Source organism: Suncus etruscus, chromosome 6 (genome assembly GCF_024139225.1).
Source record: "Suncus etruscus isolate mSunEtr1 chromosome 6, mSunEtr1.pri.cur, whole genome shotgun sequence".
In the NCBI taxonomy this organism is placed as follows: Eukaryota; Metazoa; Chordata; class Mammalia; order Eulipotyphla; family Soricidae; genus Suncus; species Suncus etruscus.
The window spans coordinates 104,775,328-104,798,321 of NC_064853.1; the positions used below are offsets into that span (position 1 = coordinate 104,775,328).

The 22,994-nt window shown below is 44.9% G+C and overlaps 2 protein-coding genes across 14 annotated transcripts in view; both read right to left on the reverse strand.

Annotated features, from left to right (window-relative positions):
* MELTF (melanotransferrin) overlaps positions 1–2,351 on the reverse strand; it is a 29,325-nt gene extending 26,974 nt beyond the window's left edge. Inside the window, exons 1-3 of the mRNA XM_049775621.1 lie at positions 2,303–2,351; positions 907–1,061; positions 47–146 (exon numbers count right to left, since the gene is read on the reverse strand). Of these exons, the coding sequence (XP_049631578.1) occupies positions 47–146; positions 907–1,061; positions 2,303–2,351 (304 nt within the window). The remainder of the gene's footprint in view (positions 1–46; positions 147–906; positions 1,062–2,302) is intronic.
* An 18,117-nt stretch (positions 2,352–20,468) lies between these two features.
* Positions 20,469–22,994, reverse strand: part of DLG1 (discs large MAGUK scaffold protein 1) — a 653,463-nt gene continuing 650,937 nt past the window's right edge. For all 13 annotated transcript variants that reach the window (XM_049775940.1, XM_049775930.1, XM_049775934.1 and 10 more), the window contains one exon: positions 20,469–22,260. In XM_049775940.1, coding sequence (XP_049631897.1) covers positions 22,154–22,260 — 107 coding nt within the window. In that variant the 3' untranslated portion in view covers positions 20,469–22,153. The remainder of the gene's footprint in view (positions 22,261–22,994) is intronic.

Here is a 22,994-nt window from a genome sequence, read left to right on the forward strand (position 1 = left end):
AGAACAGACTCTGGGCTCGGGGCCACACGCGCATCCCCTCCCTCACCTTGATCATAGACTTCGCCCACCACAGGCTTCAGGCCATGCTCTTTGCCAGCCTCATAGATGGCGCCTCCGTCCAGTGTGATGGCGTCGGCTTCCTCATCCTGCTGGGGCAAGAGCGTCAGCTGGGCAGAGCTGCCTAAGGAGTGGTGGGGTGCCTGTTGACCTAAGGTCACACAATGCTACATCTGCCACTGCCAGCCTTGCTGCCTTTCCCCTGCAGGTCTGGGGCACCCCCATCAGTCAGACCCTCAGTGTCAGCTCTCCAAGGACAACAAACCTTGTGTTGTTTTTCTTTTGGAGAGTTTGTGTTTCCCAAGGAGTGCTCAGGCGATCCCCTGGGCGATCCCTCCCGTGATATTCAGACAACTGGCTGTATTGTTTAGATTCAGGCAGTTGATATGACACTGTTCATGGCCAGCAGGGCCACCCTAGTGACACACACACACACACACACACACACACACACACGCACACGCACACGCGCCCCCCCCCCCCCACACACACACAGCCGAATTCCCCAGAACCTCATTCTAGTCTAGAGAATTCCATGGCAGATGGAAAAACCAGCTTGGGATCCCATTGGATCTCTCTGTCAGAGGATTCCTTGGATGGGGCAGCCTCTTCACTCCAACAGGGCCCAGTGGGAGGAAAAGGCAGCCCCACAGACGCCCGCTGACCTGCCAGGGCGTCGGAGGGCTCTGCCCTCCCTGTGCCAGGCTTGGAAGCAAACAAGTGGGCCTTGTGGTTGGCCAAGCAGGATATACTATCACCCAGTGTGGGGACCAAGATCTTCCCCCGTGAATGGGGCCTTTGTGTGCTCCGTCCTGAGTCAGAGCCTTGGGGAGAGAGGGGAGGACTCACCGCGATGAGCTGGACGCAGTGGTCAGCGGAGGCACCTTGCACGCAGAGGAGGGGGGGCTGGAGGCCGGCCCTCTGGAAGGCCTGGCTCATGTCGCTGCATTTCTGCTGCTCAGGGTCTGAGGTGGTGCACCATCGCACCTGCATCCCACCGAGCACTGGGAGTAGGGGTCAGTGAGGGCCGTGCCCAGATGCCCTCAGCCACTAGCAGATGGTTAGCGTCGCCGGCTGGCCGATCCCCACCAGCTCCCATTATTCCCCACAGGCACAAAGCTGGCCTAGACCAGGCAGGGCCCTGTCCCTGCAGAGTCCCTGGGGCCAAGCCAGTCCCTGTGCTGGGCGAGGAAGGGTCTTCTAGGCAGCCGCGTGGCTCCGGGGGGCCCTGAGGTGTGGGGTGCTGGCTTGGAGACCCACGACCTGTGACTGGGCAAGCTTTAGCCCGAGTTTTCAGCCTCCAGGGTGCATCAAGAGGTTCAGAACCTCTCACTCCTGCACCCCGACAGCAGGGGAAATTGGGTGTGGGGGCTTTAGACCCCCTTCGAGTCTGACTAGGAAGGCCTGACCACAGCAAGTGAACCCCCTCTCCTAGCTGGGAGCTTTGGGTCGCTTAGTTGACAGGCCCCAGGGAACCTGTTTTGTCATTTGAGAAAGTCCCTGGGAAAGCTCACACTTTGTGTAGTTTGAAACACAGAATTTGATGGGGACATTGGGCAGTGAGTGGTCGTCTGCGCAGGCACCTTCACCAGGCGCCCAGGGCAGGGGATGTTCAAGGTCCTGGGACCCCCCCCCCATCTCTCTCTGATCCTGCCGAGCCCCCTGAGCTGTCCCTCCTCCTTCCCCAGGGCCTGGGTTCCTGGTTCATCCCCACTCTCTGCCTCTCCCCACTCCAGGCAGGCCCCAGGAAAGCGCAGCTGGAGCTGACCCAGCCTGTACCCAGCTTTATACCCAGCGGGGAAGCACATAAGCCCAGTCCTGTCCCCCAAGTTTTAGGGACGTTCTGTCCCGGTGCATCCCTCCCTCCTCTCTCCCTGCCGCCTGCAGGAAGCCCTCCAGAGTTGTGCCCCTGCCCTGTTCCTCCAGTCTGGCAAACCTCCCTTGGCCCCAACCCTCCAAAACCTCTGCCCACTCTGGCCACCCCCGGCCCACGAAGCCCTCCTCCTCCCAGGCCTGGCCAACTCTGCCCCGCAGCACCTCGCGCTCTGCTTTCTCAGAACTTGCCTCCTCCAAGAAGCCCTCTGGGCATCCCGGGCATCCCCGTTCTCTTCCCCGCCTGTCCCCACTCCCCGAGACGCGATGACCACACTCTTCCCCGCTCTCAGGAGTCGGTACGGGGTGCGTGTGGGAGAGATTCCCCAGACACCCCCCTCCCCTCCCCGTTCCTGCTTCCGCAGCGCCTCACCCGAGCGCAGAGCCAGGAGGAGCCATAGAGTCACGCTGGGGCCCCGCATAGCGCCAAGGGCTGAGAGCTGGCTGTTCGGCGTCGGGTCCGGGCGGGCAGCTTTGGGGTTCTCTCCCTCCGCCCTCCCGCCCTTGAGGGCCGCTCCTTAAGGGAGCCTGGGCGGGTTCTGGGGTGTCCACGCCCCCGGGCCACTGTCCACCTACCCGACACCTGGCTGACCGCCGGGCCTGGGCCTTCCCTCTGGCTCCCCCTGCTGCCCATGCGGGACCCAGGGCCTGGGCCCACAGGGTCAGGTGCCAGTCCTGCAGTCTGGACTGTTCCAGGGCCTACCCGACCCCCTCCATCTCCCTGTCCTTCACTACCCAGCACCCATCATGCCCTCCTCCTATGCTAGAAAACATCCCAAGGGGCCAGAGAGATAGCATGGAGGTAAGACGTTTGCCTTTCATGCAGAAGGTAGGTCATCAGTTCGAATTCCGGCGTCCCATATGGTCCCCTGTGCCTACCAGGAGCAATTTCTGAGCATGGAGCCAGGAGTAACCCCTGAGCACTGCCGGGTATGACCCAAAACACACACACACACACACACACACACACACACACACACACACACACACACACACACACACAAAAGAAAGCACCCCAAACTGGGCGCTGAAAGGAGGCAACATGATATCATGATATACATGATTCTCCTTCAGTAGCAATATAGCAAACCACAATGAGAGAAGAGGGAGAGAAAAGAGGGAGAGTGAGAGGAGAGAGAGAGAAAGAGAGAGGAGAGAGACAGAGAGATGTTTGGGCAAAGTGGGCAGAAAATGTGCACTGGTGAAGACACAGATGTTGAAACTGTTTAACTGAAACGAATCATCAGCTTTGTGTATCTTATGGTGATTCAATAGAAAATTTGATTAAGAAAGAAGAAAGGGGGCCAGAGAGATAGTACAGTGATAGGGCATTTGCCTTGCATACAGCAGAATCAGGTTGGATGATGGTTCGAATACCAGCATCCCATATGGTCCTCCCGTGCCTGCCAGGTGTGATTTCTGAGCGCAGAGCAGGAGTAATCCCTGAGCGCCGCTGTCATTGTGGTCCAATCCCCTCCCCTCCCAAATAAGGCCCTAATCCTGTCTCCAACCAGTCATGGAGGGACAAGCTCAGATTTGGAAAGAAGAGTCAGAATGTGAGCAACCAAGCTGCAAAGATGTTTGGGATGTGTCACTGCGCGCACCTTTCTTTCCTCCAGACCATTTAGCCCCGGACCTGCCCCCAGGGAACCATGGTCTTTCTACTGGGGGAGCTAGTCTAGGGGTCTGAAGAGAGAGAAGTCCCAGAGCTGGGACTAGACCTGGTTTCCCCAGAAACTGGCATAGGGCCCCCTGCTCTGGCAGACAGAAAGAAACTCAAAGAGAGAAGGAAGAAGCAACAGGAAAGAACTAAGGGGGATTAAGGAGGGAGAGAGCAGAGATGGAGACGCAAAGGAGAGCACCATGACCTGGTGCTGTGTCTAGGCCATTAGATCCTTACAGACACATTAAGAAACGCAGATTCTCAGGTCCACCTCAATCTATCCCGCTGACTCACAACCCTGAGGGCTAGGGATAACAATCTGGATTTGGTTCAACCCATCATGATCTCAATTCTTCTATGTCTCTGAACGTAAAACCTTTGAGTAAGAACCCAACAGGCTTCTATTTTGAGGGACACCCAAGAGGGGGTTCACACACACCAATTATGGATGGAGAGCACCTATAGTAGCCAGGGAAACCCTAGAGGACCTCACAATCTTATTCGAGAGGACACTGTTCCCCCAGGGACCAGCTGACACCCAGATGTGTGCGTTGAGACCAGTGAACACAGAATAGGTGTGGAGGAAGAAAGCTTTGGTCTCATTTTCCTGAGGCAGTTGTTCAGGGGACAACCCATTCCTATTGCCTTGACAGCCTCTGGGTGAGACCTGGGGCTTGACGGTCTCTGAAAGGGAGGGTATTTCCCAAGTGGGAGCTATTAGGCTCACTGACATGGAGGCTGGGGAGATGGTTCAGACACTGCCTGGCCTTCAGCTTCGCTGAGAGTGGTTCCCCTGAGCAGGGGAGGATTGAACTGAGCCTCTAGGAGCACAGCGGGTAGGGTGCTTGCCTGACACCTCATATGATCCCCTGAGTACAGCTCAGGGTAAATCCTGAGTGCAGAGCCTGGAGTAAGCCCTGAACATTGCCAAGAGTGACCCCCAAAGTAAAACAAAAATAGTTGAGCTCCAGTGTTTGGGGATGAGATGATAATTTTTTTAAATTTTTATTGTGGTCAAAGTGAATTACAAATCTTTCACAGTAATATTTATGGCACATAGTGACAATTTGGACCATCAGCTTTGTCTGAGCATTTTCAGTGGCCTGACCTGGACTGACTCGACCATGGAAGTCATGCTGGGGGTGATCACCGATTGACCTGCCATTTCCAGTGTGTAGCATGAAGCCAGGAAGACAGCAAGCACATAATCAATCATTGAAACTATTCATCACACATTCATAAAGAAGTGAGCAATGTCCCTTGGCCTAAGAAAGTAAGAGGAGGAGTGTTGTTTTCAGGGCTGGAGGTGAGAGTAGATTTGGTAAGATGGAGCAGAAGGAGCTGTTGGAGGAAAGAGATTGGTGATGGAGAATGCAGATGTGAGGAAGGAGCTCAGGACTGCAGAAAGCCTCATCTTGAAAAGATAAAAGGAAACCCTGCTTTTCCCTGCAGAGATGGAGAGAACAGCTAACGCTGTTCCAGTCCATTAAAACGACGCCTTAGGCACTGGTGAAGGTTGTTATACATTGTATGACTGTAACTCAATCATGAACAACTTTTTTTTTTTAATTTTTTTTTATTTAAACACCTTGATTACATACATGATTGTGTTTGGGTTTCAGTCATAAAAGGAACACCACCCATCACCAGTGCAACATTCCCATCACCCAAGTCCCAAATCTCCCTCCTCCTCCCCCAACCCCCGCCTGTACCCTAAACAGGCTCTACATTTCCCTCATACATTCTCAATATTAGGACAGTTCAAAATGTAGTTATTTCTCTAACTAAACTCATCACTCTTTGTGGTGAGCTTCCTGAGGTGAGCTGGAACTTCCAGCTCTTTTCTCTTTTGTGTCTGAAAATTATTATTACAAGGGTGTCTTTCATTTTTCTTAAAACCCATAGATGAGTGAGACCATTCTGCGTTTTTCTCTCTCTCTCTGACTTATTTCACTCAGCATAATAGATTCCATGTACATCCATGTATAGGAAAATTTCAAATCATGAACAACTTTATCTGTGAATAAAAACTGTATTATGGGGGCCAGAGCAGTGGCGCAAGCAGTAAGTGCCTTACGTGCGCTAGCCTAGGACGGACTGCGGTTCAATCTCCCAGCACCCCATATGGTCCCCCAAGCCAGGAGCAATTTCTGAGCACATAGCCAGGAGTAACCCCCCCAAGAAAAACAAAATAAAAACCTGTTTTATGAACAACCTTGTATCCATGGTATTTATCGTAAATATAAAAAAAATGATGGCTTAGACTCTGGAATGATAGCACAGCAGGTAGGGCATTTGACTTACAGGCAGTTGACTCAGGTTTGATCCCTGACATTCCATACAGTGCCTCGAGTCTGCCAGGAGTACTTTCTGAGTGCAGAGCCAGGAGTTACAACTAAGCACTACCAACCAAGTTTGGCCCCAAACCAAAATCAAACAAAGAAGATGCTTTCCTTTTTTTTGTTTGTTTGTTTGTTTTGGGCCACACCTGGTGATGCTCAGGGGTTGCACCTGGCTATGTGCTCAGAAATCACTCTTAAAAAAAAAATTTTTTTTTAATGAGCCACTTTCAGTTCAGTTGTCTTGTTTTAAGTGCTTCATTCTAGTGGGGTTCCTCAGGAAGAGGGTATTTAAGAATTGCAGGAGACTACTTGTTTTCTAACCTTTTGACCCAAGAAGAGTGTCTGGTTTTCTCCAGGCACATTCTTTTTTTTGTTTTTGTTTTTGTTTTTTTTTTGGTTTTTGGGCCACACCCGGCGGTGCTCAGGGGTTACTCCTGGCTGTCTGCTCAGAAATAGCTCCTGGCAGGCACGGGGGACCATATGGGACACCGGGATTCGAACCAACCACCTTTGGTCCTGGATCGGCTGCTTGCAAGGCAAACGCAGCTGTGCTATCTCTCCGGGCCCTCCAGGCACATTCTTTTAACAACAATGGCCATCACTGGGTCTACAGTCCAGAGGGGTTAATTAACCCTGGGAAGAAAAAAGAAGGAACTCACCCTCCAGAGGGCTGATAAGAAAGCAGCAGTACTGTCTACTAAATCAGTTCCAGGAAGTGAATTGGGCTCATAAACTTGATTTTGTTATATTCCCTTTCACTTAATAAAAGCCTTTCCAACTCCTAAAAAAAAAAAAAAGAGAACCACTGTCCTTCTGGAAGCAAGGCAAACGCCCTACCTCCGGGCTAACTCTCCGGCCCCCATTTCTCTTGTTTTTATATTTTGAATTGTGGGACGTGTTTGGGGCTAAATCAGCACTGCTTAGGGGTTACTCCTGGTTGTGTGTTCTGGATTACTCTTGCAGTGTTAAAGGGACATGATGGGGTGCCAGAAACCAAGAGCTTGCTGCATTTAAGGCAGGTGCTTACTGTATTATTACCACTTCTGAATGTTTTTAAAATGTTTTGAGTCTTGCTGTTTTTAAGACCCAGCGATTAAATTAGTGTAACTATTTTCATGAGCACCAGCAGCGGGCATTATAGCTCTATGAAGCATCACCACTATATAACAGATACGCAAGTGTCTTGATCAGTACGTGACCTCTGGCAAGCATGTACAAGTACTGCAGTGATTGTAAGAATGCCAATCATAATTTGCGTGAATTTCACTGAGGTCACTAGCCACCATACGCACTGTAATGAGTGAAGCTAAGAGAATGCACACCTTGTGTTAAGTATATAAGCACATCACCTTGATATGTGACCATCTCACACAGTAAACACCACAGATCGAAATATGTGAACATCTTACCTATGTATGCAATTACCATCATCAAAACTACATTAACACAATGAACAAAAGGCAAAAAATTAGCTTAAAAACCCTAGCCTTCAGGGATCAGGGAGATAGATCTCAGTGCTTTCTTGTCATGAGTGTTAATTGTAAGATTCAATTCTTAGCACTACATGGTCCCCAAGGACTGGAATGAAATCTAGTGCTACCAAATATGGCCCCAAAACAAAAAACTAACTCAAGCTTGGTGCAGAACATTTAAGTCATTGATGAGGTACCTGCTTTGTATCTTTGTGACCACACATCATCTCTGACATCAAAAAATATTACATGTGATTAGCATGGTTTATTTTTACAAAAAACAAACTGGGTAAAGATAGTATATAAGACTTGTTTTTCATATGGCTGATGCTACTTCAATATTGGGCTGCATATGATTCAGCAAGACCGGCCCAAGGTTTCTTCAGCACCACCATAGACCCCAAAATAATACTCAGACTCATGTTTTACTAAGGAAAGCACATTTTTTTCTTTTTCCTTTTCAGGCCATGCATAGTGGTTCTCTGGAATTATACCTGGCTCTGCAATCAGAGATCAGTGTTGGAAGTGTTTAGGAGACCACTTGGGATGCTGGAGACTCAAATGGGTTGACCCATGTGAGATTATTTACCCTTCTTAATACTATGTTATGGCCTGGAAAGTATTTGACTTAATTAAATTTTTGTCAAAGCAGCATTGCTCAGGAATTCTTTCAGTGGTCAGCAGACCATATAGGATGCTGGAGATTAAACTGAGGCTGACCTGGGTTCACTTTTCTTAATACTATATGTATGGAAATAGAAATGTCCTGAAGAGCATTTAATTTAATTCATTTTTTGTCAAAAGAAGCATTGCTCAGGAATTCTTGCAGTGCTTAGACACCAACCATATTGTATGCCAGATATCAAACTCAAGTTGGCTGCATCCTAGGCAAGGGCCCAACACACTGTGCTCTGGATCCAGGCCCTAAATGCCCTTTTCCTATAACTGGGGTGTTGAAGAGTGAGGTCACATCCACTGCTGCTCAGAAGTTATTTATGGGTCTGTGCTACCTTACAACTCCTGGCAATGCTCGGAAACCGTATTTGGTGCCCAGGATTCACTTTGGAGTCAGCACCTTACGTCCTGTACTATCTCTCTAGTCCCTCCTGTTGTAACTCTTTAGTTTTGGAGAGGTCTTTTATTCCATTAACCTGTGAAAAGTCTGTAGCAATTTTCCCCGGTTTTTGGGTCACACCAATGACACTCAGGGGTTACTCCTGGCTCTGCAATCAGAGATCGCTCCTGGCAGGCTTGGGAGACCATATGGGATGCTGGGATTTGAACCACCATCCTTCTTTTTTTTTTTTTTTTTTTTGGTTTTTGGGTCACACCCGGCGGTGCTCAGGGGTTACTCCTGGCTGTCTGCTCAGAAATAGCTCCTGGCAGGCACGGGGAACCATATGGGACACCGGGATTCGAACCAACCACCTTAGGTCCTAGATCGGCTGCTTGCAAGGCAAGCACCGCTGTGCTATCTCTCCGGGCCCTGAACCACCATACTTCTGTATTGCAAGACAAATGCCTTACCTCCATGCTATTTCTCCAGCCCAAGTCTGTAGCATTTTTAGCATTTTGAAGATATATATTTTTCTCGCCACAACCAGTGTTTCTCAGTGGTTCCATCTAGATTTGTGCTCAGAAATCACTCCTTGCTTGGGAGACCATATGGGATGCCAGGGGATTAAACTGTGGTCTGTCCTAGGCTAGCATGGTCAAAGCAGATGCCTTACCCCTATCATCACCACTCCAGCCCCTGAAGTATATATCTTAAGATTAATCATGTTCTGTTTTATTTTGTTCTGTTAAAAACAATTTCTTTTGCTGGAAAGGTAGCATAGAGATAGGGCAATTGTCCTGTACATGGTTGACCGGTGTTCTACTCCAAGCATCTCAAGGTCTCTCAAGACCATCAGGAGTAATTCCTACTTACAGACCAGGGGAACACCCTGACCACCACTAGGTGTGGCCCCAAAAGATTTTCTTGGTGCTCAAGAGTCACTTTGTTTTTGGAAATGTCTTCCACTGCAGCATATGGCAGCATGTAATATCAGAGACTGAACCCAGGACCCCCCCATATTGGGAACCTTCTTAGGCAGCCCCTGCTTTGAGAACTTTGTAGAACTTCACAGGGTTCTCAGTGTGATCACAGAACTGTCCTGGTGTAAAAGTCCCTTCAGGGAGCCTAAGTGGAGGGCTGCAACTGCTCTGCTATGGCCAAGATGGAGGCCCACAGCCTCTTCTTTTTTGGTCTCATGTTCTTATGAACCATATAAGAAAGCAGGATTGCTAAGGATGGCGTAAATTAAGATTGCTGAGGGTGGCATATGCCCATAAGTTTCAATTTTATGTACAAATGTTAGGTGTGCCTTGTTATGCGATAAATAGTAGAGCTTGTTCTACTAAATTTGCTGTATTTTCCATACAATTTTTTCCTACCCTGTTGTCTAGGTACCATTCTCTCTCTCAGGTTTTACCTGGGGTATCCCTGGGCAGGCATTCTGGCTCCTGAACAGTGACAGGAGCACAAGAGATCTACTAATGAGCCTCCACCCTTCATAGACTCATTGTGAATATTAATTGGAAATTTTGTTCTTGGTATTATGTATATCTCATAGGGAGTAAGTACGGGATAGTCTATAAGCCATCAAAAGTTGTTGGCTCAAACTTTGCAGTTTATGTTAATAAATAAATGAAAAAGAGTGAAAGAAAAAAAAAAAGAATCGCTCTTGGCTTGGGGGACTAGCGTAGGCTAGGCTAGTTCATGCAAGACAGATGCTTTACCACTTGCGCCACTGCTCTGGCCCGAGGACATAGTTTTGAAGCCATTAGTAAATCTCAATTCATTTCATTGTAGCACTTAGTGAGTGGAAACCAGTATAGGAGATCAAGTAGGGAGCAAAATTCAGAGTATTATAAATGATTCTGCCACCAAGTCTTTAAGAAAAACGATTAATTCCCTAGATGCCCCATAAGGATGGATTCAGATGACTTCCAATGAAAACGTGCACAAGGAAGATCAATTGTATGCAAAAAGAGAAAAATTACTGAGTGCATTCAGGAAGAGAAATTACTGTATCAGGAGCCATTAGGGAAAAGGCTGCCTTCCTTGCAAGGCATAAAAAACCCAAACATTTAGATGCTTTAGAAATTTATAATCAATACAAAAAATCAGTTAGCTCTGGTTGTGCTTGGGAGCCCCAGGATTGCAATGTGTGGGAGCCTGGTGGAGCTTGAGGGCCACATCCAGCAGCTCTGGCATAGTGGTAGTGGTGGGGCCCTGGGATGGAATTCAGCACCTCCCAGGAGCTTAGCATGTGCTCTTCCACATGCATTAGTTCCCTCCTTGCTCTTCTAGTTAGGTTTTTCTTTCCTTGCGTTTCTGTATACACATAACTTCACCCACTTGTAAATGAAGTCGCTTGAGCACTTAGAGAAAGCTGGAGACCATTCAAAACCACAGTGGACAGTGGTGGGACATTCGACTTGCATGCAGCGGACCTGGTGGTGGTGGGGGAACACAGTTCGATTCCCGGCATCCCATGTAGTCCCCCAGTCTTCCAGGGCAAATTTCTTCGTGCAGAGCCAGGAGTGACCCGTGGGCACCGCTGGGTATGGCCCAACAACCAATCAATAAATTAATAAATAAATAAAGTAAAAAAAAAAGCCACAGTGGAGAAGACTCCTGAGCTCTCCAGAAGCCTGGAGGAATGCAGAAGTGGTGGAGCTGTGCTAGCTGATCACTGCCATGGGTGCTCACTGGGGTACAAAGAGCACAAGACCAAGACCCTTGGAATTGAACACAAACACACACCAGAATGCTTGAAGCCACACAGGGAGTGCATGCTCAAGGCTAGGGGGGCATCCACTGAGCAAAGCAATAGTTGGAGAGCTTCAGTGGGATGAGGGGTTTCTGGAGAGTCTTGGGAGGGGCAGGGTTTTGTTAATGGACTTGGGATGGAGAAGACACAGCATTGAGCGAGTCAGGTAGGACTTCATGACCCTTGTTCATAAGTCAGACACTCTTGAGGGCTGTCAATAGGTGGTAGGGAGAGGGAGCTGGGCTGTGGTAGAGGAGGTATGACTAGACTCTAGGGTCTAGACAGCTGAGTTAAGGAGTTTGGATTTAGGGCTCATTAGGACCATGAGGGTCATCAAGGAGAGAGACATGATTCAAGCTGCACTTTAGAAAAAGTCATCTGGTGGATGTTTGGATAAGAGGGAGTGAATTATGGCCGAGAGGTGAGTTCATCACAGCCATAATCCAGATTGTGGGCCAAGAATCTGAGTTAAAGTAAGGACAGTTGATAGCATAAAAAACATGACATTATTGGAGCCAGAGAGATAGCATAGAGGCAGGGTGTTTGCTTTACCTGCAGAAGGATGGTGGTTCGAATCCAGGCAATCCATATAGTCCCCCGAGCCTCCCAGGAGCGATTTCTGAGCCTAGAGCCAGAAGTAACCCCTGAGCACTGCCAGGTGTGACCCAAAATCCAATAAATAAATGAATAAAAATATAAAAAAATGGGGCCGGAGAGATAGCATGGAGGTAAGGCGTTTGCCTTTCATGCAGGAGGTCATCGGTTCGAATCCCGGCGCCCCATATGGTCCCCTGTGCCTGCCAGGAGCAATTTCTGAGCCTGGAGCCAGGAATAACCCCTGAGCACTGCCAGGTGTGACCCAAAAACCAAAAAAAAAAAAAAATATATATATATATATATATATATATAAAAATAAAAATAAAAATAACATGATATTACAAATCAGTACTGGTGATGACCACTGGATATTTGAGTGGGAACAATATCAAGAAGCAATGAGTTAACATTTGGATAATCAAGAGCATATTTTGTGAATTGCAATTATTATCAGCTGTGGGTAGAAAAATAGTTAAAAGTCTGGTAGAGTTTTTTCCTAGTAAGGGGAAATGTCAAGTATGCATTAAAGCAGCTCTCAATCAAACACTGACTTTGAGAAAAAGGGATTGATCATAAGACATATTTTAAATACCATTAAGAATTTAGGGGCCCGGAGATATAGCACAGTGGTGTTTGCCTTGCAAGCAGCCGATCCAGGACCTAAGGTGGTTGGTTCGAATCCCGGTGTCTCACATGGTCCCCCGTGCCTGCCAGGAGCTATTTCTGAGCAGACAGCCAGGAGTAACCCCTGAGCACCATCAGGTGTGGGCCAAAAACCAAAAAAAAAAAAAAAAAAAAAAAAAAAAAAAAAAAGAATTTAGATGGTTTTTGATTAAAGGACTCTTTAGATTTAGAAAATCTTTTATTTTTATTTTTTATTTTTTTGAGTCACACTTGGCAGTGCTCAGGGGTTACCCCTGGCTCTGCACTCAGAAATCGCTCCTGGCAGGCTCAGTTCACCATTTGGGATGCTGGGAACCGAACCGGGATCCATCCTGTGTTGGCCGTGTGTAAGGCAAACGCAAACGCTGTATGCGTTTTTTTTTTTTTTTTTTTTTTTTTGGTTTTTGGGCCACACCCGGCGGTGCTCAGGGGTTACTCCTGGCTGTCTGCTCAGAAATAGCTCCTGGCAGGCATGGGGGACCATATGGGACACCGGGATTCGAACCAACCACCTTTGGTCCTGGATCGGCTGCTTGCAAGGCAAACGCCGCTGTGCTATCTCTCCGGGCCCACTGTATGCGTTTTCTAGCTCTGGCCCTAGAAAATCTTTCTGTAAAGATTATTCATTGTGGAACAGACGGGACTCCCAAACACTTCATCTTGTCTTAGCTCACCCATCTGTGAGCAAAATGAATCTAATTTGAGACACCCTAAAGAAAAAAAAAAAAACTTGTTCTAATTTTTTTTTCCCTCAGAAAATTCACCATATCTTGTTTTACATGATTGTTTTCTGCATTGATTTCTGTTTGGGTCACAATAGTGGTGTTCAAGGTTTATTTCTGGCTCAGTGTTCAGAGATTACTCCATCAGGAGTAATCAACCTAGGTTTGGCCACGTGCCAGGCAAGCATCCTGCCTGCTGTATTACTTCTCTGGCTCCTGTACTTGTGGTCTTCCAGGGACCCCGACCAGTGGGTAAAGCTGGGGACCATGTCAGTAATTCGCAGTTCTCGAAGAAGAATCCGGCCTGAAATAGAAGAGGGACTGGGAAATAATGAGACTCGAGACGAAGGGTTCTGATCAGGAGTCCATTTAATAAAGGAAAATATAGACCTTTTATAGACAATGCAAAACAAACAGAGTAGGGGCGAGGCGCAGTAGGAATGGCCATAACTTTCCACGGGAACATCTTGATTTTCCAAGGTTAATAAGATTATCATCAGTCAAGAGAATCACATTATCTTTGAGCAACAAAATACAAAATCTAATCTCTGCTTGGGCCTTTTGACCCCTGTCTTTACAAGGACATCTTGGAGCCTAGTGACTCCCTAGCTCTAGGCTATTTCTATTTCTTTGGGTCCAAGGGCAAAGAAGGCCACATGCAGCTTGTAAGCACTTTGGCTAAGACTTTCAGTGACTCCATTTTGATTAGTGAGAGGGCTTTTTAATTATTCCAAACAGTCTCCAACCTGTACTGACTGACTTCTATATAGTTAAAAAAAAGTTAATCTTCTGGGGCTGGAGAGATAGCATGGAGGTAAGGCGTTTGCCTTTCATGCAAGAGGTCATCAGTTCGAATCCCAGCGTCCCATATGGTCCCCTGTGCCTGCCAGGGGCAATTTCTGAGCCTGGAGCCAGGAATAACCCCTGAGCACTGCCGGGTGTGACCCAAAAACCAAAAAAAAAAAAAAAAAAAAAAAAAAAAAAAAAAAGTTAATCTTCTGTAGTTAAAAATGTTCACATAAGGGCCGGAGAGATAGCATGGAGGTAAGGCATTTGCCTTTCATGCAGGAGGTCATCGGTTCAAATCCCGGCGTCCCATATGGTCCCCCGTGCCTGCCAGGAGCAATTTCTGAGCCTGGAGCCAGGAATAACCCCTGAGCACTGCCGGGTGTGGCCCAAAAACAAACAAACAAAAAAATGTTCACATAAAATTGAGCATTAAAAAGCTGATTAAACACTAGTAATTCCTAAGATTGAGGTGAAAGTCAATTTAAAGGAGAAATGTAATATATATGTATGTATTTAAAATATACATGTGAGAAATAAGGCCCAAATGCACAAACACTGAAAAAGGCTAGAATGTGATATCTGGGGCTGGGCGGTGGCGCTAGAGGTAAGGTGCCTGCCTTGCCTTCGCTAGCCTTGGATGGACCGCGGTTCGATCCCCCGGTGTCCCATATGGTCCCCCAAGCCAGGAGCAACTTCTGAGCGCATAGCCAGGAGTAACCCCTGAGCGTTAAAAAAAAAAAAAAAGAAAAGAAAAGAAAAGAATGTGATATCTACAAGCAAAAATGGTAAGGTGCCAAGTGAATCAAGAAAGGGGGATAGCTTGAAGATTTATTTGGTACATGGCAGTGACTGAGATTACCACGTGAATATATAAATATTTAAGATGCACAGAGATTGGCAGCTAAATAAAACTGCCAGCTAATCATCTGAAAACAAAACAAATTACAATCCTTTGCTCAGCAAGTCAAGTTTTTTTCTTTTTTGGTCTCACCCCTTGGTGCTCAGGAATCACTCCTGGAAGTGCTGGGGCGGGGGGGACTATATGGGGTATTGGGGATTGAATCCAGGTATGCCAGGAGCAAGACAAATGGCCTACCTGCTGTGCTATTGCTGCAGCCTGAAGTCAGATGTTTTTCTTAAAATATTAGGGCTTTGTCCTCAAGAACTCTTCCCTAAATTGTAAAGGCTATGGACAATCTCAAGTTGAATCAATGACCTATTTCATTTGTCTATTAGACTATTTCCTTCTCAATCGCTGTAGTGCTAAACATTTTCCTGAGGACTCCAGCAATGAGAGTCTGCTTAGTCATTGTGACATCTGAATGTTACCTGGAGGAATTTGAAATTGGTCATGTTTGTAGTCTCCTACCATAGGCTCAGATTTATTTTATAAACAGGGTCTTGGGCTCTATTATTCTGTAGTTGTTTGTTTTAGGACTACAGGATCCTGTATCAGTACAAATCCAAGGCTGCTCACAGTAGTGGCAGAAGGTATACGGGAGGACCTGCAGTGACTTCAAAATTAAAGTTTCCCCTGTGGGACCAGAGAGATAGATAAAAGGGTTGAGCATAGACTTTGCATGAATGGTGGGCCTGGGTTTGGTCAATGATCCCAAATTGTCCTCTGGATGGGACTCCAAAGAAGCACAAAAAATATAATGGTGGTGGTGGAACAGGAAATAATCCCAAATTCTTCAATTTGTGAAAGAATCAGTACTTACAAAAATGGAATAACCTTCAGCAATGGGAAACTATTGATGCATGAAGGAACCTAATTGATAGCACAGTGGTAGAGCTTTTTTGCCTTGCACACGGCTTACCTGGGTTTGATCCTCAGCATTCCATATGGTCCTGGAAGCATGCCAGGAGTAATCTGAGTGTTGCAGGGTGTGGTCCCAAAACCCAAGAAACAAAACAAAAAATCAAACTATTGATGCATGCAGAAACAAAAAAAATCCCAGAGGCTGGAGTGATAGCGCGGTAGGATGTTTGCCTTGCACGTGGTCAACATGGGCCCAACTCCCAGCATCTCATATGATCCTGTGAGTCTGCCAGGAGTAAATTCTGAGTGCTGCCGGGTGTGGTCCAAAAAGCGAAAAAACATACAAACAAGAAAGAAACCCCTCTCTAAATACTACATCCATAGGATGGGGTCTCATTTATGGCATTCTGGGAAAGGCATAAGAGACTCTGGGAACAGATGGGTGACTGGAGAAAGTAAGGGTGGGAAAGGTATTGATGATTACATAGGGCAAGTATGAGAAGTTTTAAGGACAGAGAAACCATTTTAATTCGACTTTGGAGATAAGTAAAATATAATTCTACGTATGTATCAAAACTCAAAACTGTATATAGTGGATTTTGCTGGGTGTAAATTAAAGAATGAAAATGAAGACTAATTCTTCTTGGTGAAGTGTGTGGCTTGGTGAAGCAGGGATGTGGCCACCTGGCTCATGTAACTTTTGAGCTTCATGATGATGTTGGCTTGTAAAAATTCAGAGGTATAAGCATTTGTTTCTCTGGGGTGGTGGTGGTGGTGGTAAAGCAGTTGGTGATTCCCAAATGGTGCTGAATGGACTGGTGGTTCTGGGTTTATCTGGGCCACCTCCACATTGTAGGGTTGCACTTAGTGATGCTTGGGAGACCATGTCTGAAATTAGGTGGTTAGGCATGTGCCCTAATGGCGCTATCACCACCAGCCCTGACTCGTGCATTCTTAGGTTAACACATTTCACACAAGTATGTATGTACTTCACTTATCAAAAAGTGGAGAGATTCCAGCCTCTGGCCTCCCAATTAATCACTTTCACAAGTAATAGAAGCTTACTACAAAAATCATAGTGTCAAACTGTTACATTTATGTACTTGATGCTAAAAAATACACCAAGTCACCTGATCACTGACCAATAATTCTGCTCACAGTGCTCAATGCTGTTTATCTGGCTAGGATTTGCTTTGCCATTTGGAGGTAAAATGAAAACAGAACTGGAGTCAGTGGCAGTAAATAGGTCCTGGGAAGCCACAGAAGCAGTCACTAATCTTAGCCAAGTGAATCGAAAGAAAACATATTTCATTCGACTATTCTTTTCAGGCCTTTTCTAGACTTCTAGTAGAGTGTTTTGGAGACATTTTGTGGACTGTTTGGGGTCTAGTACTGGGTACAGATGTGATTCTGATGTTTCTTCCAAGAGCTGTGTTGAGTTAGTTAAGTCAGAGTATTTCTGAGAGAAATGATCCTCTGGAGAGATGAGCAAAATAGCCAATCTTTGCGAATCTGGCAAATTTCTTCTAGGGGATGAAGGTGGATCATAAGCTTCTCCTGTTACCAATCATAAAACATGCTTGGAAGCAAGGAGAAGAACAGACTCTGGGAACCAAGTATCAGAAGCAGTGAGAAGTGTTTTACAGCCCTTAGAATGCAACATGACAGACATTCAAAGCCCATTCAAATATGGCAAAATGAAGGCTTATGTTACTGAACAGTAGTAAATCCAGGTTTATCTTCAAGAGTATGATAGTCCCCTTTATTTTCAATTTTATTGGTCATTAAAATATCTTCACTTTTGAAACAGAAAGATTTCTGCCCAAGGTTACATAACTAGCAAGTGGCACAGCTGGCATTTAAATCAAGCCCTGATTCCAGAGCCTTCAGAGCTAAAGCCAGTGAAAGCTATTAATCAATTCTGAAGGAAGCTAACAGAATCTTCACTACTGGATTAAAAATGCTAAATAATCTAAACTCTGGCTAGAAAAGTGACTTTTTTTTTGGGGCCACACCTGGTAACGCTCAGGGGTTACTCCTGGCTATGCGCTCAGAAGTGGCTCCTGGCTTGGGGACCATATGGGACGCCAGGGGATCGAACCGTGGTCCGTCCAAGGCTAGCGCAGGCAAGGCAGGCACCTTACCTCTAGCGCCACCGCCCGCCCCCCCCCCTTTTTTAAAATATTACTCCGGACAGGTTTAATGACCACATGGGATGCCAGGATTGAACCCAGGTTGGCTGCATGCAAAGCAAATGCCCTATCTACTGTCCTATTGCTCCGACACCTTTGCATCTAATTTTCACATTGAAATACTGCAATGAAAATTTCTATTGCACTCATATATATGTTTTTTTTTTTTTGTAGGGGAGACTCCCAATTGGCCACCAAGGCTATCCCATCTACGCTCAGGGCCACAGGAATACATGCATATAAGGCATACATTCCTTACCTCAGCATTAATTCTGGCCCTGGGTATTATTAAAAAATTATTGAACTATCTAGGGATTGAATGACATATGCTTTTGTTTCACTCAGAGCATGCAAGAAAGGGCAGGGTGAAAAAAAATCATGGTCTAGGGACAGAGTAAAACAGAATCTTCCTTTCACTGATTTGCAGTGAGCTTCTGGTTAAGAAACAAGTACTCTGGGTATGTTTTCACCAAATTTAGAGTAATTCAAAATAAAGATGTTGAGAGATAAAAATATAAAATGTCTTCATTATTATTAGTTACCAAATCAACATGCTGATCTTTTCAATAAGTAGTGTTTTAGCAGGTTATTTGTTAACCAGCATGTATTCTGCTGGAACCATTCTGCAAGTTTGTGTCCACAATTTTTCTCTAGGCAGAGAGAGAAGAGTAGCCAGAAATGTGAAATCACATAAAATGCATTTTAGGGGCCGTAGTGATAGTATAGTGATAGGGCATTTGCCTTGCATGTGGCCAACATAGGACGAACCCTGGTTCAAATCCTGGCATCCCATATGGTCACAAGCCTGCCAGGAGCGACTTCTGAGCAGTCAGGAGTAACTCCTGAGCACCACCAGGTATGACCCAAAAAACAAAAGATTTTTTTCCTTTAAAAAATTGTTTTTTGGTCACACCCAGTGATGCTGAGGGGTTTACTCCTGGCTATTAGCTCAGAAATCACCCCTGGCTTGAGGGACCATATGGGACACCAGGGGGTTAAACCGCGGTCCGTCCTAGGTAGGTTAGCGTGTGCGAGGCAGATGCCCTACTGCTTATGCTGCTCTGGCCCCAAGCATTTTAATTTTTGACTATAATGTCAAGAAGCATGGTAAAAAAAAAAAGCTTTCAAAATTCTATTATTCCATGTGCACCAGAAGAGTGGATTTATTTTTTCCTAATACATATTGCATTTTGGTTCTAAAGATTTTTCTTTGTGCGTCATTGTGACTTGTTTCCTGGATACAGTTATTACTACTGATGCAAATGCTTGCTCCAGGTTTCTCCCTAGACTGTATGATCTGGGAAACAGTTTCTAAGACTTATCTTAAAGGAATACTAAATGTAAGTAACTGAGACATAGAATCTTAGTCAGTCTGCAAAATGAGACTGTAGAGAAAGAGCTCAGGACAGTGAGACTTGGATAAATACAGTGGGGCTAGTAATTCTTCTGTAAAAATTAAATGGTAGACTGGGGGGTGTAGCTTAGTTGTAGGGTGTAAGCTTTACATGTGTGAAGATCTGGTTCAATTGCTGACAAAAATCTCTCTCCCAATTGAATGACAATCGACTTAATTGGCTATTGCATGGTAGTTCTTACTAATGATGACATTCACTTACCCTATACAGCCTAGAAAGCTTTATGAAAGCATTTTTTCACTCCTCAATACCCAGAAAACAATATTTTATAACTTATTGGTATTTTTGAATATGTGATCAGTAAACACTTGAATGTAACTTATGTTTGGATCTTGTATGGTGATTTCTGGGAGACGACCACTATTGTTGTTGTTGTTGCTGTTGTTTTTGGGCCACATCCAGCGTCACTCAGGGGTTACTCCTGGCTCTGTGCTCAGAAATCACTCCTAGCAGGTTCTGGGAACCATATGGAATGCCGGGATTTGAACCTGGGTCTGTCCAAGGTCAGCTGCATGCAAGGCAAACAACCTACCGCTGTGCTATCTCTTCAGTCCACAGTTGCTGTTTTTTAAACTCTGTAGTGCTCAGGGATTACTCCTGGCTCTGTGCTCAGGAACCACATATGCTATTGGCATTGAACTGTTGGCTGCGTGCAAGCTAGCACTTTAGTTAGCCCGGTACTAAGTCTCTTATCCCAGTTTCTAGGGTATTATTGTATCATAAATTTCTTCTTACTATTTGATAACAACATATTTGGTGTAATAGCTAGTCTATATATTTCAACTCCACTCAAAAATCAACAGAAGAGGGCCCGGAGAGATAGCACAGCGGTGTTTGCCTTGCAAACAGCCGACCCAGGACCCAAGGTGGTTGGTTCGAATCCCGGTCCCCCGTGTCTGCCAGGAGCTATTTCTGAGCAGATACCCAGGAGTAAGCCCTGAGCACCACCGGGTGTGGCTACCCCCCCCAAAAAAAATCAACACAAGAAAATTTAATTTTGTAAGCCAGCAACTTGAGTCTAGTTTATAAATTATATCCCCAATTGTTCCAAGAAAATACAAGCTTATCAGAAGCCCTCTTTTAAAATTCAAGACACATTTAAAATATGGTTTCACAATAAAGTTTATTAGCTGTTCTCCTCTTTCTCGTAAGTGGAATGGATAATGTTGATAAATCTTTACAAACTAGTACTCATTTAAGAAAACTGTGAGGAGGTTGTCAAAAACACATATTCAAGAAATGACTCCAGGAAAGCAACAGGAAGCCAAACAATATTAATAATATGAAAGACCAGAGAATTGATTTTTGAAATCATATCTACCTTTCACTAAAGTTTCTTACAATTGTTCACCATAAAGATGTGTGCAACTCTAGTGCAGAGCAGCTCTGAGCAAGGGAAGATCTGCAGACGGAGGGAAAATGCAAATGGCGCGTAGGCCTTTTTCCTAATCGTGAAAGGAGGAGAACCTGAAGAGGCCGAGGACCAACCCACACCCAATGGCAAAAACAACAGTAATGAAAGACAAAAACCAAGCCAAACAAGGAACCAGTTGGAAACCTTTGTAGAAAAGAGGAGAACATGCTTATACTTTTACTTGTAATCTAATTTCCCTAGAAGTTTCTTTCCATAACCACCATACCCCTGTTTTCAGTTCACATGATTAAGGAAGATAAAGTCTAATCAATTTATATTTAATTTAAAAACCAAAGAGTTAAGAGTAGGTGGCAAAAGAAAAATATATTTTAAATATATATATGTTTGTGTGTGCAACTATGTAATGAAAATAATTTCCATAGTTACAGAGTTTAAAGAAAGTTATATATTTATATATTTTATTATAACAAAATAGGCAGTTATTGTGGGTAAAATATTCATTAAAATCTGACCCCTAAGAATACATCGAAAGATTTAAACTATGAATTGGGTTCCTTTTTCTTTGCCATAATGTTTATTATAACATACTAAAACGTCTGTTTTGTCTGTGACATTTTCTCAGCCTTATATGTAAAAGGAGAGCTGCCCTAGCACCTAAACATGGCCTCAATTTGGAAAAAATGGTAATCATTATGCATGAACAATTTTGCAAGACACTAGAAATAGTGTTGCACAAGTAGATTAAAAACATTTAGACATTGTTATTCCTAGCAAATGTCTTGGGGAAAAACAAAAACCTTAAGACAAAAGACTTAAGAATTCTTATGACAAATGAAAATTCCTTATGAAATTATGAAAGTTGAACCAGACATTAATTTTGAAATTAAAAAACATATATTTTCTCATTTGCCTTATGAAATATTGGTTTCAATAGTTGAAGTCAATTGAGAAAGGGACTGAGAGTTAATATGTTGGCCAAACCATGCTACTAAAATTAAGCGTGCACTGTTGCTCAAATTTACTAAATCACTGATGAAAACCACTTTTCTTTAATTTATATTGAAATTTTAAAGAACGTATATAAAGCTTTTCTGAAAACATCTTAGAGTTACTTTCCCTTAAACATTAAGGAATTTTACCATAATTTTCCCATTTCTCCAAATTCGTAATAGCTGGTCAGGCCATTCCATCTTCAGTTTTGAAAAATGGCCACAAACCAAAAGTGACATAAAATAATACAGATGCTGCGACTTGAAGGACACTAGAGGTCAAATCTAAGTGCAGCTACAGACCATGATGATAGGGATGTATTCAACATTAAGGAGGAAGCAGTACTGAAGACAGAAGGCAAGGGCGAAGAAATGTCCCCCCCAAAAAAAGCAGTTTTGGAAGAGAAACGAAGCAACATCAGTCCTCATAACTTTTCTTTCGCTGGAACCCAGATGTAAGGACCAGACTGTTCATCTATGATCTGCTTCACTTGATTGTAAATGTCCTCCAGAGTATCTCCTTGTACAATAGCTGTAATGAGAGAAATAAAATCAGAAACCTCAATTGTTTATCTTACCAAATAATTACTATTAAAATAGAAGCTAAATCTTAGAAATAGCTACTTATCCAGGAAGAGAAACCATGCATTAGTTACTTAGTAAAAACTGCTCATTTAATTAAGTGTCCTATTTGCATAATACAAAAACATGTTTTTTTTGTTTTTTGTTTTTGGCCCACCCATTGACGCTCAGGGGTTACTCCTGGCTATGAGCTCAGAAATCACTCCTGGTTTGGGGGTACCATATGGGATACCCGGAGATTGAACCGGTGTCTGTCCTAGGCTAGTGCTTGCAAGGCAGATGCCTTACCTCTAGTGCCACCGCTCCAGCCCTGCATAATACAAAATTTTTTTTTCTTTTCTTTTTTTTTTTTTTGGTTTTTGGTTTTTGGGCCACACCTGGCAGTGCTCAGGGGCTACTCCTGGCTGTCTGCTCAGAAATAGCTCCTGGCAGGCACGGGGGACCATATGGGACACCGGGATTCGAACCAACCACCTTTGGTTCATGGATCAGCTGATTGCAAGACAAACACCACTGTGCTATCTCTTTGGGCCCAATACAAAATTTTAATAAAAAAAATTAAAAGATTGGGCCTGAGAGATAGCATGGAGGTAGGGTGTTTGCCTTGCATGCAGAAGGATGGATGTTCGAATCCCAGCATTCCATATGGTCCTCTGAGCCTGCCAGGGGCGATTTCTGAGCATA